The sequence below is a fragment of the Mus caroli genome, unplaced genomic scaffold (assembly GCF_978045245.1).
Source record: "Mus caroli unplaced genomic scaffold, Mus_caroli_1 scaffold_17, whole genome shotgun sequence".
Taxonomy (NCBI): domain Eukaryota; kingdom Metazoa; phylum Chordata; class Mammalia; order Rodentia; family Muridae; genus Mus; species Mus caroli.
In genome coordinates this window covers 35254699-35274373 of record NW_028227272.1, presented here as the reverse complement: position 1 = coordinate 35274373, position 19675 = coordinate 35254699, and the positions used below count along the sequence as shown (strand labels likewise).

The 19675-nt window shown below is 41.1% G+C and overlaps 1 protein-coding gene and 1 non-coding gene across 3 annotated transcripts in view; both read right to left on the bottom strand.

Annotated features, from left to right (window-relative positions):
- Positions 1 to 19675, bottom strand: part of Gsk3b (glycogen synthase kinase 3 beta) — a 151816-nt gene that overhangs the window by 68657 nt on the left and 63484 nt on the right. For both annotated transcript variants that reach the window (XM_029470640.2, XM_021184609.3), the window contains exon 3: positions 1738 to 1821. In XM_029470640.2, coding sequence (XP_029326500.1) covers positions 1738 to 1821 — 84 coding nt within the window. The remainder of the gene's footprint in view (positions 1 to 1737; positions 1822 to 19675) is intronic.
- On the bottom strand, positions 14602 to 14733 carry LOC115029628 (small nucleolar RNA SNORA17). Its single transcript, XR_003835194.1, has one exon. It is a non-coding gene; the product is annotated as a small nucleolar RNA SNORA17 (small nucleolar RNA).

Here is a 19675-nt window from a genome sequence, read left to right as displayed (position 1 = left end):
AAGGGCACTGGCTGCTCTTCCAGAAGACCCAGCATTTTTGTGGTTCCAGACCTGATATCCTCTTCCGGCCTCCACCAGTACTGCACACCCTGGTGCACAGGCACACATATGCAAAACACTCACACACAGTAAAATACAAAATCTCAAAAAGAAAAAGAAAAAAAAAGTTTAAGCCAAGACTGATAGGATACTAAGAAAGAATAAGAAATATCCAAGCCAGGCAGGGAATCTGCACAAGGACTTAGAGAGAACTGGAAAAGGGGGTAGGGGTGGAGGAAGGGGCAAGCAAAACAGGGCAAAACCTAACAAGAGAAAAGTCTAGAGACCTATGAAATTGAATTCATATAGATTCAAGAGGTGCTGTGGGGGTGGGGGTGGGGAGGCTACAGAGCGACAGAAACCAGAGTCTAGAAGAAAAGGAATAGAAATATTCCAAACCAATAAGTATCTTTTTTACTTTGCTCAAAAGGTGAGATATATATTACTTTTAGTAGAGACAGATTTATTGCTATTCTGATAACTTCCATTAGAAGGCTTCCTGCATCTACAAGAGCAGTCATGGTAAACAGAAAACTAAAGGCAGGAGCAAGGAGGGAGAAATTCCCCTCTGCAGCATAAACAGAATAGCCAGTCAGCTTTCAGTCAGAATGATGGATCCCTCCTGTGAAACCAAAATCTGAAAAGCCACTCAGTACCCTGCAGGCCTCTCTCTCTCTCTCTCTGCCCTTTCATTTCCAAGTTAAATGTGTTAACATTTACAAAGCATTAAAATAAGGCCTGGTACATGGGGACTATATTTATTAAAGTAACTACAATACAATGTTTAGAGAATTTTAGAGGATGCATTTGCAAATGAATCTATATGTTATCTAGTAGATCACCAAAGATGTAATTTTGACCTTTATTCTTCTCTCCAGAGTACTACAATGTCTACCATCTAATAATAAAGAAATCACAAGGATACAAAAATCCCATTATAAAAACGCTGTGGATATGGGAGATACTCTATAGTCTTATTTGGGAAGGGACAGGAAAAAGAAAAGACATGCCAGAATAAACACTAATGGGCAGTTTGCTAGATTAAGAGAGATGAAAAGTAGGTAGTACCAACCAGTCGCTCTAGAAACAAAACTCCACCACATGCTTTGAGAGTTTATAATTCCTAACATAAAATCTTAAAAGTAAAAAGAACTAAGATACAAGTGTTAATACTAGATCAATTTGCTAATTATGGTGATTAAAATGCTATAATAATAATTATAGATCTGTAGACATAAACATCACAAACACAAGCTAAGTACCTTCTTGTATTATAGGTCTGAGGTAAGAATAATAGTTAAGGACACCTACATAAAGTTTAGTGAAAATTGTTATACTAGAAGCTTTCTGTAAAGTCAAAAGGAAACGTGAGCCTAACAACATTAGCCATTACAAGTATAAAATCTGAAGTCAAGCTTTAACTGCGGGCTCTGGACACTTGAACTAAGGTAGGCCCTCCAGTTGGAGTAACAAGAGCTGTGAAGCTGCCTCCCTGGCCTCCCCAGGAAGATCTCTTAAAGTTCATTCTTCTCATTGACATTTCCACGCTACCATCAACCGTGTATCTTGGGTTCAGAATCCTGGTTTGTGCTTTGAATTCTCCCAATCAGTTAGCAAAGCTAGTTGATGGAGGAACGGGGAGGGGGAGGGGGTTATTCCCACGAGGAGAACAGTCAGCTCATGCGCTCTCACACCTACCTTCTCGCCACTCGAGTAGAAGAAATACCGCAGTCGCACTATGTTACAGTGGTCTAGCTTTCTCATGATCTGGAGCTCTCGGTTCTGCAAAGGAAGCACAGGAAATATTTAAGGATAACAGCTCCTCACCATAATGATCAAGGTACTTCTAAAATAATGTTAAGCACAGAGACTGTGGCTGCATCATTAAGTAGGGGAGTAGGGGGAGAAAGGTAAGTTCAGAGAGAAAGACAGTGTGGGAAAACAGGAGTAACAAACACCTCACCAACCATGGTAAGAAACTCGATTTCACTTTAAATGTAAACGGAAGTCAACGGAGATTTTGACAGGTGAAGTTAGGATCTGACTTACCATTCTGAAAGAGAGTTCTAAAAATTGAACAGAATAAGTTTGAATAATAGGGGGCAAGAGGAACCATGGATAATGGAATTGTAAATGAAGAAAGAAAAGATTATTATCTTAGAACCAAAAAAGAGCTTTGAAATGTGGTCATTTATATCAAAAGTTGCTAAAAGATTAAGATAAAAACCGTAAAAATCAACAATCTGGCTAATGTAAGATGTCAATTTCAGAACAACAATGAAGACACAGACTCATGAGGATGAACTAAGTAGGCGTGGGAGGTGCAGGGAGAGATGAGGCAGGTTCAGCAAGTTCCAGCTACAGAAGGATGACAGGTCAGGAAACCCACTCTCCCAGACACCTGTACAGTACATGCCTCAGAGAGCCAAGGTCACCTCAGGCAACGCAAAGGCACCCTGACACGTGTTTGAATGTATTTTCCAAATCACACATACATAAGTACCCAAAAAAAGGGACCTTTATAACTACAGTGCTAAACATAATCTCTCCTGAATAACATGATTAACTGATCCACGAAATTAATTTTACTGCAGAATTAAAAGGCTAATTACTATGGGAAGAAACTTAGACTAGAGTCAGGTTAAGAGATTAATAAAATAAAACACAATGCTCTAAAATAGTCCGTGAGTTTATTTTAAAGAGATGGCACAGTGGTTAGGAGACCTTGAAGTACTCACACAGGACCCAGGTTTGGTTCCCAGCACCCATATGGTTCCAAGGGATCCAGTGCCATCTGACCTTCATGGGCATCAAATATGCACATACTAATTTAGGCAAAACACTCATATTAAGAAAATAAAAATAAATAAGTCTTTAAAAAAATCATACTCTAGAGTTGCTATAATATAAAAAAACATTTCATTTAAAATGTAAAAAAATAAATAAATAAATGACAGAAAAGTTGACACTCACATAGAAAACATTGATTCTTGATAGCTGAAGCTAGTGCATTAGCAGTGACTATAAAATAGCTACTATAATCATAACGTGTAATGTTATAAATGTATTGACTTATTTTCCTTTTTTTAAAAAAAAAGGTTTATTTAATTATATGTAAGCACACTGTAGCTGTCTTCAGACATCCCAGAAGAGGGCATCAGATCTCATTACAGATGGTTGTGAGCCACCATGTGGTTGCTGGGATTTGAACTCATGACCTTCAGAAGAGCAGTCGGCGCTCTTAACCCCTGAGCCATCTCTCCAGCCCGACTTATTTTCATTTTATCAAAAGATAAAATAGATGCCATAGAACATAAATGTTGCATCAAACAATAATGGCACAAAGGAAGGGAAATTAAGCTATATTTGAGCTACAATTTACTAGAACTAATACAATAGTAACTTGAAATAGATTGTCATAAAGTTAGGTGCCAAGTGTAATCCCCAGAACAACCACTAAAGAATCAGCCGAGAGACACAACTCTAGGTGTGCCTGTCAGGAGACAGAGTTGTTTAAGAGATGGGGAGGACAAGTGCCACCACGTTGGCTAGCATCCTAGACTGCGGAACTAATACAAGAGTAACAAAGCGCCACCATCCAACTCTTTCTGCTTCCTGGTTGTGGGCACAATGCACACAGGTGCCCCCATACCTAAAACAGCTCTGGCCACCATATTTTCCCACCACAATAGACTATACTTTCAACCCCCCCGCCCCCAGATATTTAATCATAGCAATGAAAAAGCTAGTAGAGTGTACTAAAACGTTTTTGCTCAGATTGGGCTCATCAGTTCTTCTTTATGAAGGGGGCTGTGTTCCCTTGAGGCCCTAGCCCTTGGTAAGGAGCTACTGACAGTTAATGGTGGCTGAAGGAAGGCCTGGCACTCTGGAGCACAGCGAACTCTTCTGCTACTGCAGTTAACAATCTTCACGCACGCTCATGGAGCAGCGGGCAACACACGGCGTGAAAATAAGAGTGGGGCTCGCTGGGAAGAAAGAAGGGTTGTGGGAAGGGGCAGAGTGAGATAGAGTAAGGGGGCAGGTGCCACGCACTCTGGTCAAGTCAGCTTGACAGGCCGAGAGGCCTGGAAGCCACTCACGAGGCAGAGAGTTTCACGGAAACTCACCTCCTGGAGTCTGGAGTTCTCTTTAACCCATACATTAATATTCCATTCCTGAGTTAGTCTGGTGTATGGATCCAACGTGCTCTCTTTTAGTATTATCTTATAAGTGCCTTTTAAGATTGAATTCTGACATAGCTAAGCCTTCACCAGTGTTCCAACGTCCTAGAAAGTCCTTGAGCAGACCATGGGCTTGGAATTCAGTAAGAATGTTGTCTATTCAGTGACATTCAGAATTGCCTCTGGTATTACACTATCACTTTGAATAAAAGCTAAGTCACTGCCCTACACAGGAATTTACCACCATCTAGGAAGAAGGAAGTTTGAGACCTAAGGAGGAACCAGAGTAGATACTTAGAACTATAGATAGCTGAGTTACACCCATACACGTATTTACAATGGCCTAGGGGGAAGGTGGACTATACAAGACTAAAATTGAAACTATGGCAAGGGCACGAAGTCCTTGACCCTGGCTTCTAAGATTAAGTGGACCTTAGGTGGAGCTCTTTTTGATCCCAGTTGTTAACCATGAATTCTATCCCAGGTGGTTCCTGTTAGACCTTGGTGTTTGAATTCCTCTGTTTTGTGTAAGAATCCAGTAACCTCTTTGTACCTTGCTGGTGTGTCACCCAACTTCCCTATTTTCTTCTCTATAAAAAGTTTGATGCTCGATTTGACAAATTACATTCAGATTCTACACAACCTCTCCTGTGTGCATCTGTCTGTCATTCCCTCCGATGCTTTACCCACCTGCCCCAGAGACCTGTTCCACACAGACAAAGGGATCCAGAGGGTCTGTGGCAGGCAGGAGTGTAAAATTCACTAGAATTTATAACATTCACTTGTGGAATGGTCAGAAATAGGGAAAAGGTGTTTGTTAAAGACAAAGAAGTCAGTCAATACACGTTCTAGAAGGGAGGGCAAAACCAACATGAGAAAGAGACTAAGTAAAATCCTTATATGAAACTGCGCAAATTATGAATGAATTAAGTTAATAATCAAAAGGCAGAGATTGCCAAACTCGATTTTTATGCTGTTTTTCTAGACAGGGTCTCCCTAGTAGCCCTGGCTGTTCTGGAACTTGCTCTGTGGACCAGAAATTAAAAGTGTGCACTACCACCATCTGATTCAAATTGGATTTTATTTTTATGTTCTAAATACAATCCTGTATATAGGAGATACAATTTAGGTGGAAACACACAGGTCATTTCAAAATAAAAGAAAACAAACAAACTATACCCTAAGGAACACTGGAGTGCCGACATTATTTCCTGCCAGTGGAACTCCCTTTGTAATACGGCTTCTTATCCATATTCCATCCACACCTTGAGTGTGTGTTCCACACTATACCCAAATCTTGCTGCCTATCTCAGAGTATCAGTGCTCCCTGCTCCCTGACCTTTTCCTACTCACACACCTACCTCTTCTTAAACTGCTACTACCCGTTCCCATTCCCTCATCCTCAGCTGTCCCAGCACACAGTAAACTCTCCTTAGACCATTTAAAAATATTTTCAAGTTATTTGAAGTTTCGCAGTGTTATTACAAGCATGGGTCAATGCTGTTATACACATGTATCCCAAAGCTTACAGAACTCAGGTATTAGATTGCAATGACAAAGACAACACATACCCCCATCTAATCAACTTAGTACAAATTCCTTAAGAGCAAAAACTGAACTTGCTATCTTTGTTGACCAACTAGCATTGAGAAGGGAATAGGGAGGGAAGACAAGTAGACTCTTATATACAAAATAAAGACCTGTAATTGTAATGGACACATAACAAGCTAGCTACTGAAGATATAAGAAATACCATACTAATGAGAAAACCTGATGAAGACATTTCAAAAATTGCTTTTCTTCTTTTTAATAAAAAAATAAACATTAAAATACATATATCTCTAAAAGGACTGCTATCGTTTAGATATCTATTCCCTGTAAGACATATATGTTAAAGTCTTGTTCCACAGCTAGTGAATCCAATCACTGAGTTACTTAGTACTAAGGGTTCTGGACTCATCAGTGCACAGACCCTTCATGGATTCACAGTATGTGTGGGATGGGTCTAGCTGGAGAAAGGAGTTCTCTAGAAGTATATCCTGCAAAAGTGGACTTGTCTCTAGTCCCTTCCTGTGTGAGCATCTCTGCTCTACTACACTCTTGTGCTGAATTATCAAGTCAGGGGACTAAAACCATAGAGTCAGCTAACCTGGACTGAACCTGCTAAGAAATTATAAGCCAAAAAGTCTTTCCTAACTTTAAGTAATTTCTGTCAGGTGTTTTTGTTGCCGTAACAAAGTTTTGTTACGACAACAAAAACTAACAAATAGACATAAAGGGTTTCATTCCCTTTTACCATACCTGATACCTTATACTAGGGAGGGAGAGTTGGCTGGTTTGTGTCTGAAAGCTAAGTCATAGAGCCTTAGATTACCAGAAGGGTGCTTTAGGAACCATTATGTAAAACTTGGAGAAAGTTAACTTTTAGGTGAGAAACAACCAGCAAGCTTCAAGCTGTGGGTGTAAAGTAGGCAGCATACATCTGTCTATCATCTTTTCCTCTTCACCAAAGTTTGTTCTGCCGGGAAACTTTATCCTTCATCACAGAGAACTCTGCTGCTACTGTAAAACAGGATTCACCTCAAGGACTTTGTTTTCAAGACCACCTTCCCTAAATATAACTTCTGTAAAAAATTAATGTTATCCAAAGAGATGAATCACTTTAATCTCTAATTTTTTAAAAAATTCCATAGTAAAATCGGATATTCCCCAAATACTCTACAAATGGCTTCTAAGAAGAAAATCTCAAAATAACTTCAGGTATACAACAAATATTTTCAACTCAACTACACTTCAAAACTTAATGCTTTGGTCTGCAAAATGATATGCTAATAAGTGAACTCACCAAAACTTCCAATACAATTTTTTTTTAATCACTAACAAACTGCTGTATTCACATACACACACAGAAGTGTGGTGATCTGAATGAGAATGGCCCTCAGGGGCTCCTGTGTGACCACTCACGCGGTCGCTAGTTGGAGAAACTGTTGTGTGTATCTTTTGCTACCCCATTTTAAACCCCAGGTGGACTGTGCTACCAGCCCCCGCCCAGAGAATATTGGATCCATGGACACACACATGTTGCTCAATTCAACCTGCCTTATGGCTCAATTGCTGGGCACCTCCAATCTACTGCACCTAGTGTGCCCTTCCCAGTACTACCAGCTCAGCATCTTACATCTACCCTCAACTTCAGTTACTCAGCCACTTTCAGTCCTAGCTCAACATCCCAACCTCCTGCCTGGAGAAGAGGCTCATGGCCCAGTATTTCACATGGCTGGTTGGCTTTTCTCTCTCCAAAGCTGTATCTACTGGCTGGGGAGGAGGAGAGGGTACGGGGGTGGGGGGTGGGGGGTGAGGGGGTGGGGAGTCCCGCCTACACTTTGGCCCACTACATCTTTACTGATAGATCAAGAATCAATTGGGAAATATGACCTTAGCATCAGAACCACCCCTACAGAAACTCTCTGGGAAGATTTAGGAGGTGTGGCCTTGTTGGAGGATGTGTGGCACTTGAAGGTGGGCTCTGAGGCTTCAGAATCCCATGCTATTCCTGGCTAGCTTTCTCTCCACCTTGTGCTTGTGGACACTATGCCTGCCTTCTGCCATGTTCCCACTATGATGATCATGGATGGACTCTATCTCTCTGAACATGTAAGCTCCAAATAAATTCTTTCTTCTATGAGTTGCCTTGGTCATGGTGTCTCATCACAGAAATAGAAGAGTAACTAAAACAAGGAGAGGAAAAAAAAAACCAACAACAACCTGCTGGGCGTGGTGGCACACGCCTTTAATCCTAGCACTCGGAAGGCAGAGGCAAGTGGATTTCTGAGTTCGAGGCCAGCCTGGTCTAGAATGTGAGTTCCAGGACAGCCAGGGCTATACAGAGAAACCCTGTCTCGAACACCCCCCCCCCAAAAAAAAAAAAAAAAGCAAACAAACAAAAAAACCCAACGTGCTTGTTACTTTGTAAAGGTCTGCAAACCTGTCAGGAAAAAAAAATGACTTATATTCAAAGATAAAAAATTTTGCAAGCCATGAAGGAAGAACCACTGATGTGTTCTGAGTAGCAGATTTAATTTGGGGAATACTATTGACTATGAAAGAACTTTTTAAGGGATGAGGGGAAGAAAGAAAACCAAGACTATAGAGAAGGAAACACTCAAAATGGGATGGGAACCAAGGTATGAGAGGCAGACTAAACAACAGGTGAGTGGAATGTGCAGATCTCTCGGGCTCCTTACTACATGGCTATTAACACAGTAGCAGGGACCCCTGGCCTAGAAAGTTCTTTGGGAGACAGGGAGGTTAGTTTAGCTTGGTACATGTTCACCTGAAGGAGCGGACACTGAAGGTGAAAGGTGCAGAGTGGAGCCTGCATGTGTTCACTCCCTCCTCAACAAGAGGGCTCCTGAAGTCACTGTGGGACATAAAATGTATATAGAGAAAGAAAAGATGCCAGACTTGCCTGGACTCCTAATTAGAAAACAGCAGCAAAAATAAGCACCACCTAAACAGTGGTGTCACATTATCCTCCACCCCATAACCTTGTAAGGTTTTGAGGCCTATTTATACATAGGTCATAAGTAAAGAGCAAAAAAATGAAAAGAAGTTGTAAGACAAAAGCCACAAAAGTAACACCCTAGAACAAGAGAGGACAAGTGTTTCTATGAAGGACCGGAGAGTAAATGTTTCAGACTGGCAAACCATGTGGACTTTGCTGCAACTACTCAACTGTATGGCAACGCTGTAAAAATAGCCATTAACAAAATTAAAAAGATCATGCCCATGTTCTAATAAAACTTTATTGTTTATTTAAAAAAAAACCTAGAAGAAGGTCCAGTATATCATTGCTCTAGAAAACAAAGAAAAATTTCTGATAATCATATTTACCTATCACCCCCACCCCCTCATACACACAGAATGAACTTTGTAGATTAATTTAATCACTAGTAATCTAAGAATTTATAATATTTTCCTTTAATGCTACTATAACCAGTACATAGAATATCAAATTATAAATTATAAAGGAACCAACTGTGTGACAAAAAGTAGAGAACTTATATTTCTTATCAGCTGTAATAGATTAAAGACCCAAATGAAGTTCTTGAAAGTTTATTTCAGATGCCTTATTAGCATATAGGTAAATGCTATCTTGAATGCATTCCTTAAACCCTGTGTCTATAAAAGTCAATATAACAATTATTAGCAATAGTGATGATGATACCAATGACTACAGAATATTGAAAATGTACTGACTGACTATATATATTCATATATATATTCATATATACTATGTTAGCAGCTTTATCTTTTTAATTTAAACCTTTCATGTTGGCAACATCATTATTCTCATTGTAAAGAGTCTTTTAAGTATAGAAGGGTTCAGAAAGATACTACTAGGGCTAGAGAATTGGCTCAGCAGTTAAGAGCATCGGCTGCTCTTCCAGAGGACCCAGGTTCAATTCCCAGCAACCACATGGCAGCTTACAACTGTAATTCCAGTTACCATGGATTTGACTCCCTCACACAGATTTACATGCAAGTCAAACACCAATGCACATTTTAAAAATATTACTTAAAAAAGACGCTAGCAAACATCAGAGGCAAAAATTCATTTTTTAAAAAATTTAATTAAACAGGTGTGTTAGAACTCATGCTCTGACTATAACAATGGAATATAACCCATTCTGGCCTTCATATTACTATTTGACTTAGAGACACAACAATAATAAAGCAGACTTCAGTGCTCAGAGTTTATCATTCAAAATAAGACAAGTAGGCACACAGATGCCATACAACAGAATATGGGGCATGCAATTGAAAGGGTTTTATTAAAATAGTGAGAATTCAAAAAGTATCTTTTAGAAACATGCACCTGGAGAAAATATGGATCATTTTACATGAAAGGATACAAAATTTCATTAACCCTTAGGTAAGTCTCAGCCCCACTCTGGGACCACTGACATGCTAAGTATACAAAAAACTTACAGCTAGCTCCTCAGAAGAAACTGAGAAAGTTTCTATACATCTCTAGAATAGCATTGACCTACAATCTCAGACTGCTGCAGACTAGACCACAGACAGTGTGACAATCCTCCTCCTCCTCCTTCAATGCTCTCTCCCCTGCTCCCTTTCTCCTCTTGGTTTTCATCCTTTACATTTCTCAGTTCTTTTCAACTATCTCTGTTATCCTGTGCAGTCTGCAGCTTTAAAGCTGTGACTCCCAACTGGGTATCACCGAGCCAGACCTCTCCAGTGAACTATCTACTTAACAGTTTCCTTTTTAGATTGTGTCATGTCATTAGCAAATTCCTGACTGCCTTTAAACCTGCTGCACCCACAGTCTTCCCATTTCATGTGCAGGCAATTGCACGCCTCCAGGTACCTAAGTAATCCTTGCAGTATTGATTCGGTTTTCTCTCTGGCCTCACATTCCACCAGTTGGCTCTACCTCCAAACATACACAGCATTCCAGTAATGACAATCTTGTGCATTTGTTCCCTAACAATGAAATTCATATTTATACAAAAAGCTACTCAGAAACACAAACTAATGTGAACAGCCACCAAGTATCCTTTATGGGAGAAAATGTATAAAACAAGTTATGGTACATCTATACACACTATGATTCTCAACAACATAGCTAAATCTCTAGAAAAATATTAGATTAAAAAATAATCCCCAAAGTTATAATCACTATAAGTGATTCTTTTATGTAACAATCTTATACTCCTTTAATATTCTTTTAAGATGTGTTTACTCTATGTGAAGGGGTGCTTTGCTCCATCTATGTCTGTATACCATGTGTACACCTAACACCTGTAGAAGCCAGAAGAGGATGACAGATCCTCTAAAAGTGGGAGGATGGACAGTAGTGAACCACCACGTGGGTGCTGGCAACAGAACCCAGGTCCTACCATCTCTTCAGATGATAGGATAAAGTTTTTGTTGCTGTGGGTATTTTGAGTGTTAAGGGAGGGATGACAGGGAAAGATAATGCTTCCAATCCTGACTGTAGTAAAGATATAAACCAACACTTAAAATAAAGATATTCAAAGGGTCATGGGGAAAGGTACTTGCTACCAAGCTGGAGAACCTAAATTTGATCCCTGAGCTCACATGATAGTTAAGAACCTACTCCTGAAAGTTCTCTGACCTATACACCCACTGGACTTGTGCATGCCCACACACATGCACAACAAATTTCTTATAACTGCAAAAGTTACTAATCTAGTCCCCCCCCCCACCCCCACTTCAGGTGTTTCCTCAAATGCTACATTCTTACCCTATCTTAAATCACAACCTCAACAGCTCCAGCATCCCTTTATCCAAGTCTTTGCCTCATTCTTTATCAGAATAACATATTACACCTTATTTGTATTTATTCATTAAAGTCCAGCTCTCCCCAATAAACTCTGAAATACCATATTTTGGGGATATTTTAGTGTTATAGAACTTAGATCTTACATAACAATATCAACTCACATCAATACAAATCAGTACTATGTATTTAGATGAATGATAAAGTACAACACATTTTATTGCAGGAAATGTCACTGCCAGTATGAAAATACTGGCTGGGCAACCAGAGTGAGGTGGCTGGGCAAATGACATCCCCTCAGGAAACAGTGATTAATGCTGTTCTCCCTCCCATAGAGCAAGTCCTCCCTGCCTTGATTACCCAATCTAGAACCCTTCACTGGCATGTCCAGGTCTGTCTCCTGCATGATTACAGACAACACTAAAGCAACAAGAGACCCTCAAGTGGCATGCTAGTAACGTTACACCTCCAAGAATAATCAAATGAATGAGTTACTATCTCTGAATTCTTTTACTGATAGACACTCAAGTAGAGACAATTAGTTTTAATATCTTAGCTTTGTTTAATATCTTAGCTTTGTTAAATTTGAAGAACTCCTCCGAAGTGGAAACTTGAGGGTTCTTTGGAAAGTCATTTTGGATGGTGCAAACATGTGAAGGAATGTGTCATTAAAATGGACAGAAGTGTGAAAGGCTAAGGCAGACTCGTGAAGGAACAATTTCACTGAAGCAGACATAGGAGAGAGGACTGAAAGGACATGTGATGAAGGATTCTTGCTAATGACCCGCATGTATTGGTCCGCTTTACATTTTGTAGTTGAGCTGCATTGGTCGGAACTACTTAGAGAAAAATGGGCCAAAAAAAAATCTTCTCGTGGTGTGCTGCAGTTTCTTGCTGCTTCCACAAGACTAGGGCTGACTGGCAGAGTGATGTCAGCTGAGACAGATGCAAGTGCTGAGGCAAGACACATGCTGAAGCAAGACCCGTGGAGAACAATGTTTAGAGAGTATGAAAGAACTCCACAGACAATGACAGGGGCTGAGCTAGGCTTACTGGTACAGGAATCTACCCGTCCTTTCAAAACTGATCCCTACCAAAATCCAACAAACCAATCACAAAAAAAACAGGTTTCCTTCTCCAGATGGATGTATCAGTTTCCAAGCTAAGTGAAAAATGAGGGTATTTATCATCACTAGTAATAAATGCTAAAATTTTACCTTGGCGAGAAAAATATATTCTAAACGAATATATTGTAAAGGAATATTGAAAATTCAGGACTGATAATTATGCTATGTAAATTACTTTAAGTTTCATTTTTAAAATTTTATTGGTTCTTTGTGAATTTCACATCATGCACCCCAATCCCACTCATCTCCCCCCAACACTCCCAAACTCACCCTCCACCCTTGCAACCTCCCTACAACTGAGAAAAAAAATCTCCCTGTGGAAGCTGTAGCGTGTCCCACAGTACACCCTTTTGTCCACACTTCTATGCCTGCACATGTTCATTACAATGACTCATTGGTCTGGTACAAGTCCTCTGGCTTCTACTACTCTATCAATACTGGAAGCTCACTGGGACTCCTCTCAGATATCCTGTGGATGCTCTGTGTCATCGAGATAGGCTTTGGATTTGTAGAACCAGCCCCTTTGTACACTCTAGCAGTTCATCAATGGGGTAGATTTTGAAGTGGGCCAATTCAAAGCCCTGGATCTGGGCCTGAGAGGTGTCTGACCTGGTCAGGCCACCGGCTCTCATGCTTTGCAGTCCCACAAACTGGCCCAGCTCTACCTTGCTGCCCAGGCGAGGTGCAGGGTCAGCTCTCCCAAGAATTGCATCCAGTGAGGGACATGGCCAGTTCTACTCTCAGAATTCCAGGGCCAGCTCTCCAAAATGTCTGCCAAAAATGAGGGAGGGGAAGGAAGGTGTCTCTCCCTCCTCTTCAACACCACCATCCAACAGGCAAGAGGCAGGGCTGGCTCTTACACTCTCAGACCCATAACCCCAGAAACCCTGGTCAGCTCTGCTGTGCTGCCCAAGTGAGGTGCAGAGGATGCTCTTCTGAGTGCTACTGCTGGTGAAGGACAGAGCCAGCTCTTCTGTTCCCACCTGCTGTAATGGTGAAGAGAGAGGCAGGGAGGGGAGGTATTTTTCCCTCATCTAAGCCACCACAGGGAGATGAGTGGTAGGGCCAGCTCTCCCATGAATGCATGTATCCTCAGGCCCAGCTCACCTGCTGCTCCTGCGATATGTAGGGCTGCTCTTCTGAGTACTGCAGCTGGCTAGAGTCAGGGTCAGGGATCCTGCACTCATACCTCTAGAGCCAGCTCTCCCACAATGCCCAGGTAGGAAAGGGGCCAGTTCTGCATAGCCCTTGGACATCAACAAGGCTATGAATGGCACCACAGACCAGGGATGTCTGCCTGGCTTTTGGTGGCAACAGACTGCTGCTCCTAGATGTGGCCTCCAGTGGCAGCAAAGGCCAGGTCCCGACCATGATCTCAGGTGGCATTACTGTCTACTCACACAAGGCTGCTCCTCACTACACATAATTGTCCTGCTTCTCTTTGTTGTGACCACATTCCTTATTTCTCTTTCTCTTCCATTTCTCAACCACTCACTTGCTCCTTTTAGTAGCGCCTGGATTCTCTGAGTGTCTGAGGTCATCTCGGAAGTGGCCTCAGGAGTGCTAGGTCCTGCTTGTGCATTATGGGACCAGGCAGGGATCATCTCAAGCATGGTCTGTACTTCCAGGCCAATGTGACACAAGACTGGGGTTCATTCTCAAACTAGCCCCATCGGGCTCCCATGGCACCAGTCTGATGCTCATCTGAGACTCACTCCTCTCGCGGCCTACCCAAGTGGCCGTCTGTCTTGAGCTCACTCATACCTGGGACCTATGGCCCCAGGCAGAGCTCTTCTAGTCTCCAACTTGCTTATCCTGGGCGCCCTTCCAGGTCTGCCTGGCACAGGAGTAGTGGTTGTCTCAGGCTCGCTCCCCATCCCAGCCCTCTGGCACCAGACTGGTAGTGGTTTCAGACTCACTGTTTTCAGGGACTGTTAGGCTACTAATCATTCAGATGTTCACAGGTCAGAACACTGAGCGTAGACATAGCCTCTTTCCTCTCTGCCACCTACTGACACACATGTGACACAGCAGCCACACCTGCAACGCCTCTAGGGGCAGGATGTAAATTACTTTTAATTCTGGCCCAAAAATTTAAGATGAAAGTATTAGTAATTAAAACAAAAAATATTAATGGATATACAATATATCAAGAAGTAAAATATGACACTAATAATATAAAACTATATAGAATTTTCGCATGCAATAGAACTTAGCAACTTATATGGTTCTATTCAAATGTAGTTACCACATACATTAATGGGCATACAACATACTCAGATGTAAAATATGACATCAATAATACAAAGTATATGGAATTCTCATATGCAATAGAAGTTATCAGCTTAAGTGGTTCTTTGCAAATGCAGAATGATCACATCCACAAGCCACAAAACAATAAAGAATTATCAAATTGTAAACACAAGACCAGAATATCCTTTAGAATAAAATCACCAATCTAAAGCACAGGGTCAATGATGAACAAGCAAAGCAAGACTCAATTACTCATAGGCAGTGTCTGTGAGACTCACCACAAGCTAAAGCAAACGTAGAAGAAACTCAAAGTGAGAAGATAGAAAGGATATTTTCCATGGTAACCAGAAGAGCGATAGGATGGCATATTAGCTGAAATAAATTTTAAGTCAAAAACCAACAAAAGAAAAAAGGACAGTGATAGAAAACTGAATCCAACTGAAATCCATCCAATATCACGGCATCTACATATATAAACTGACAAATCTTAAAGAACAATATGGTAATAGACTTTAATATCTCCACTTTCAGTAATGAGGACATAATCCATACAGATGTATCAGTAAAGAAATAAACACAAAAACATTTGAGGGGACAGTAAGATGGCTCAGTGGATAAAGACACTTGCCATGCAGACCTGGAGAGCTGAGTTCATCTCCAGAACTTATAGAACAGAAGGAGAAAATCAACTCCTGAGAACTGTCCTCTGACTTCCACACAGGCACCACAGCACGCCTGCATACGCACACATACACACAAAAATACTAAAACTTAATAAAGTGGACCTACCAGACATACAACCCCTACATTTTAATGTTACATAATATTTTCAAGTACCCATAGAACTATGGGAAGGACAGATCACATACATGCAAAGTCACATGAAAAGTTTTAACAAATTAATCAAGACAAATATTGAATCTAGCATATTTTATAGCTGCAATGAAGTAAAAGCAAACAAAATTAGAGATACACAAAATATGTCTATATGAAATATAGATACTCTGGTTTTTGTGAGCAAAACTCATATGCTATTTATGTGGGGACAAAGAAAGACAGTGAAGCATCACTCACTGTGATGAGTTTAATTTAGAACTAAAAAACCTAGCAGACAATAGCAAGTGTTTTCAAGTTAAGTGCAGACAGAAATTACAGTCCTCATAACATTATTATGGGACTTTAAAGTGGTATGCTATTTAGGAAAAAACGGTTACCATTCCCTTAAGATTTCAATCACAGAATCACCATGTAACCCAGAAATTCCACTCCCAGATATGTGTTTGTGTGTGTGTGTGTGCGTGTGTGTGCGCGCACGCGTCTGTGTGTGTAAATGAAAAACAAATGTCTGAACAATAACGATAAACAAAGAGTCATAGTGATATTACTTCCTATAACCAAAAAATATAGTCAACAAAGATATAATCTGAGCATTAAGAAAACATAACAAACTCTAACACCATTTGACCATAAAACACAATTCAATATTAAGAACCTACTGTTCTAAAAGATGCACCCTCCTGAACAGCAGTACCAATGTTGTGGTCCTGGCACTAGGGCATGCTGATGTATAAATCAAACAAGCATTACTTAGGATAGGCAAAGATGAACAGAGAAGATGGATTAAAAGCAGCCTCCATGAGATGCAGTAAGTAAAACCTAAGGAACAAAAGATAGACTCTCATTCAAAGACAGGAAGAACACAGGAAATAAAAAGTCAACTGAAAAGCCTGGAGAAAGAAATAGGATAGGGACTAGAGGTCACCTATAGCTTCTGTTTCCAGAGGTTCCAATGGCGCCTTCTGGACTCAAGGGCACCAATGTATGTGGTACAGAGACTTACACACACATGCAAAACCCACCCACTCTTCCTTCCTTCCTTCCTTCCTTCCTTCTTTCCTTCCTTCCTTCCTTCCTTCCTTCCTTTTAAAGAATGCCTACTAGTGGTGGCCCATGCCTTTAGTCCCAGCACCCAGGATGCAGAGACAGGCAGACCTCTATCCCAAATACTACCTGATGGGATAATCATACCAAAGATGCACAAAGAGCAACTTAAAAACACAGATGAATAAAACAAGAAACTGTGACTCTTTATAACTTAATGACCACAAAAAAAGACAGGGTAATGGTTAAAATATTGATTAATTCAAAGAATATAAAAAGACAGACTGAAGAAATTAGGAAATTCATTCATTCAAATCCTGACTAAGAAAAGCCAGCAAAATAAGAGAGAGAGAGAATTGGCAAAGAAATTAACATTGCGGGAGTTTCCCCCCCAAGCACTGTTAAAATACGAATTATCCAATACAGGAATTAAACATTAACATGCAAAATTACTACTAATACACTAGACCAAGCAGAATATCAAAGACTGAAAATAAAGTTAAAAAAAAAAAAAACTACATTCAGACATTAGCAAAGGAAAATAGTAAGCATGCCCAAAATACTTCAGAACTGTTACGTTAACATGTAATAACTAAACCCATGGGTAGGAGGAGGGACTGGGAAAAATTCTAAATGTACAAAATTTCCCAAAATCTAAGCATAAAAGGCAGTAGAATTCTGAACATATATATGTACCCAAAGAAGAATTTCTTCACATTACTATAAAAATGCTAAGACCAGAGAAGCAAGAAATATCACTCAAAGCTGTAATAAAGAATTTACAAGCCAGTCGTGGTGGCACACGCCTTTAATCCCAGCACTCGGGAGGCAGAGGCAGGCGGATTTCTGAGTTCGAGGCCAGCCTGGTCTACAAAGTGAGTTCCAGGACAGCCAGGGCTATACAGAGAAAGCCTGTCTCGAAAAACCAAAAAAAAAAAAAAAAAAGAATTTACAGCAGCAAACCTGTCCAACTAACGCCAAAACTCTTAGTAACCCCTAAAGGTAAGGAAGCGTGGGAGGATGCGTTTTAGACCCTGTGAGCAACAGCAGACTGACTTGGGTGGCAAAGTTGTAATATTTTTAATATGTACTTTCCGATTTCATTGTGTCGCACCGCACTTTTGCAGGCCGGCTGGCCCACTACTAAGAACTTGAGCGCGATGAGAAGGACGGACTCCTCCCTCCATCTCTTATTGTTTGGATCTTTTGAGACAGAATTTCTCTGTGTAGCCCCAGCTGTCCCGGAAGTCACTCTGTAGACGAGTCTGGCCTCACACTCAAGAGATCCGCCTGCCTCTGCCTCCCTAGTACTGGAATTAAAGACGGCGCCACCACACCCAGCTCCATCCCCTTTATTTTAAAATTAATTAGTTATTTGAGAATTTCGTAGAACATATTTTGATCATATCTGCCCCTCCATCCATGTCTCCCAGATCAACCTCCTCCTCCATCCATACCAACCCCTTTTTTGTGTTTCTCTGTGGGGAGCGGGTGTGGCGGCAGTCCCAAAGGCGCCAGGGACTGCAGCTAAGTCGTATGACTTGCACCTGACTTCCTCATATAAACCACAAACATCGTGAGAGCTGCGCAGGTGTACCAGGTTTCTGGCGAAGCCATTTTGGTGAAGATATGCCCCTGCTGCCCTGATTAGCTGAAGCTGCGTACCTGGTGAGGTGATGTGGCCTGCTGTGCGTGGATGGGAACTGATAGTATGTAAGAGTGAGAGGCCCAGGGCTCGGGGTCTTTCGCCTACACAGTCAATGCGCAGCCCAATAAACGTGTGCAAAAGGATCCTATTGTGGTGTCTTTCTTGCTGGCGAGTCAGGTGTCCCACATTTCTGTCTATCCCCTTCCTCACCAAACACTTCTCTCCCCTCCACAAATACAGCTGATGTTTCCCATATACTCCTGAATGTGTGGCCTTCCAGTGGAGTGTGGTCAATTTACCAGGGGCTACACCCTTAAAGTAAATGGACTCTCCCTCTCCAACAGTTTCAGCTGCCAATAGCTTGTGGGTGTGACTCACCCCCACCCCCGACCCATGCTGGGATTTTGTCTAGCTTGGGCTTGGGATGTCTTGTGCATGCTGTCTTAACTACTAGAAAGCCGTATGTGTACCTGCCCTACTGTGTCCAGAAGACAGTTTTCTTTCAGTCACCCACTGACTCTAGCTAAGTCAGACTTACTTTTATCATGACTTCTGAGCCTTAAGAGGAGAGGTATGATATGGAGATCCCATTCAGAGGAAAGCGTTCCATAATCTACTACAGAGAGCAGTTTCTCTAATGAATGGTAGGACTGCACTGTGTCTGAGTACAATGACAGACCCTTAGGAATCCTTTCAACACTGTTCCTCTTGAAGAGAAACAGTGAGTAGTAGGCTTGCCCTAGGGCCTCTGACTTACCCAGCCACAAGTTCCTGGCCCAGATATGGCTTTCAACTTGTGCAGCTTGATTCAATCTAATTTAAAAAGTGGTTGGTTATTCCCATTCCAGTCCTGCCACTACCACATCAGTGGGCACGTCTTGCCAGGCCAGTCCTTGTTGCGGCTCCCAGTATTCACAGTTAAATTAAGAAGAAAGAACACATGCAACGTTTATCTCTAGGTCTATATGACCTCACACAGAATTACTGTTTGACTAAAATTTTCACCATTTTGTTTTTACAGTATTCTACTGTGTAAATATATACCATATTTTCATTATTTATGCATCAGACGATAGATATTTAGGCTATTTCCATATCCTGGCATATTGAACACGGATGGGCAAGTATCTATTAAAACAAGTGTTTCTTTATGTATATAACCAAGAACAGCATAGCTAGATGGATGGGTAGATCTCTTTTTAGCACTTCTGAGGAAGTCTCA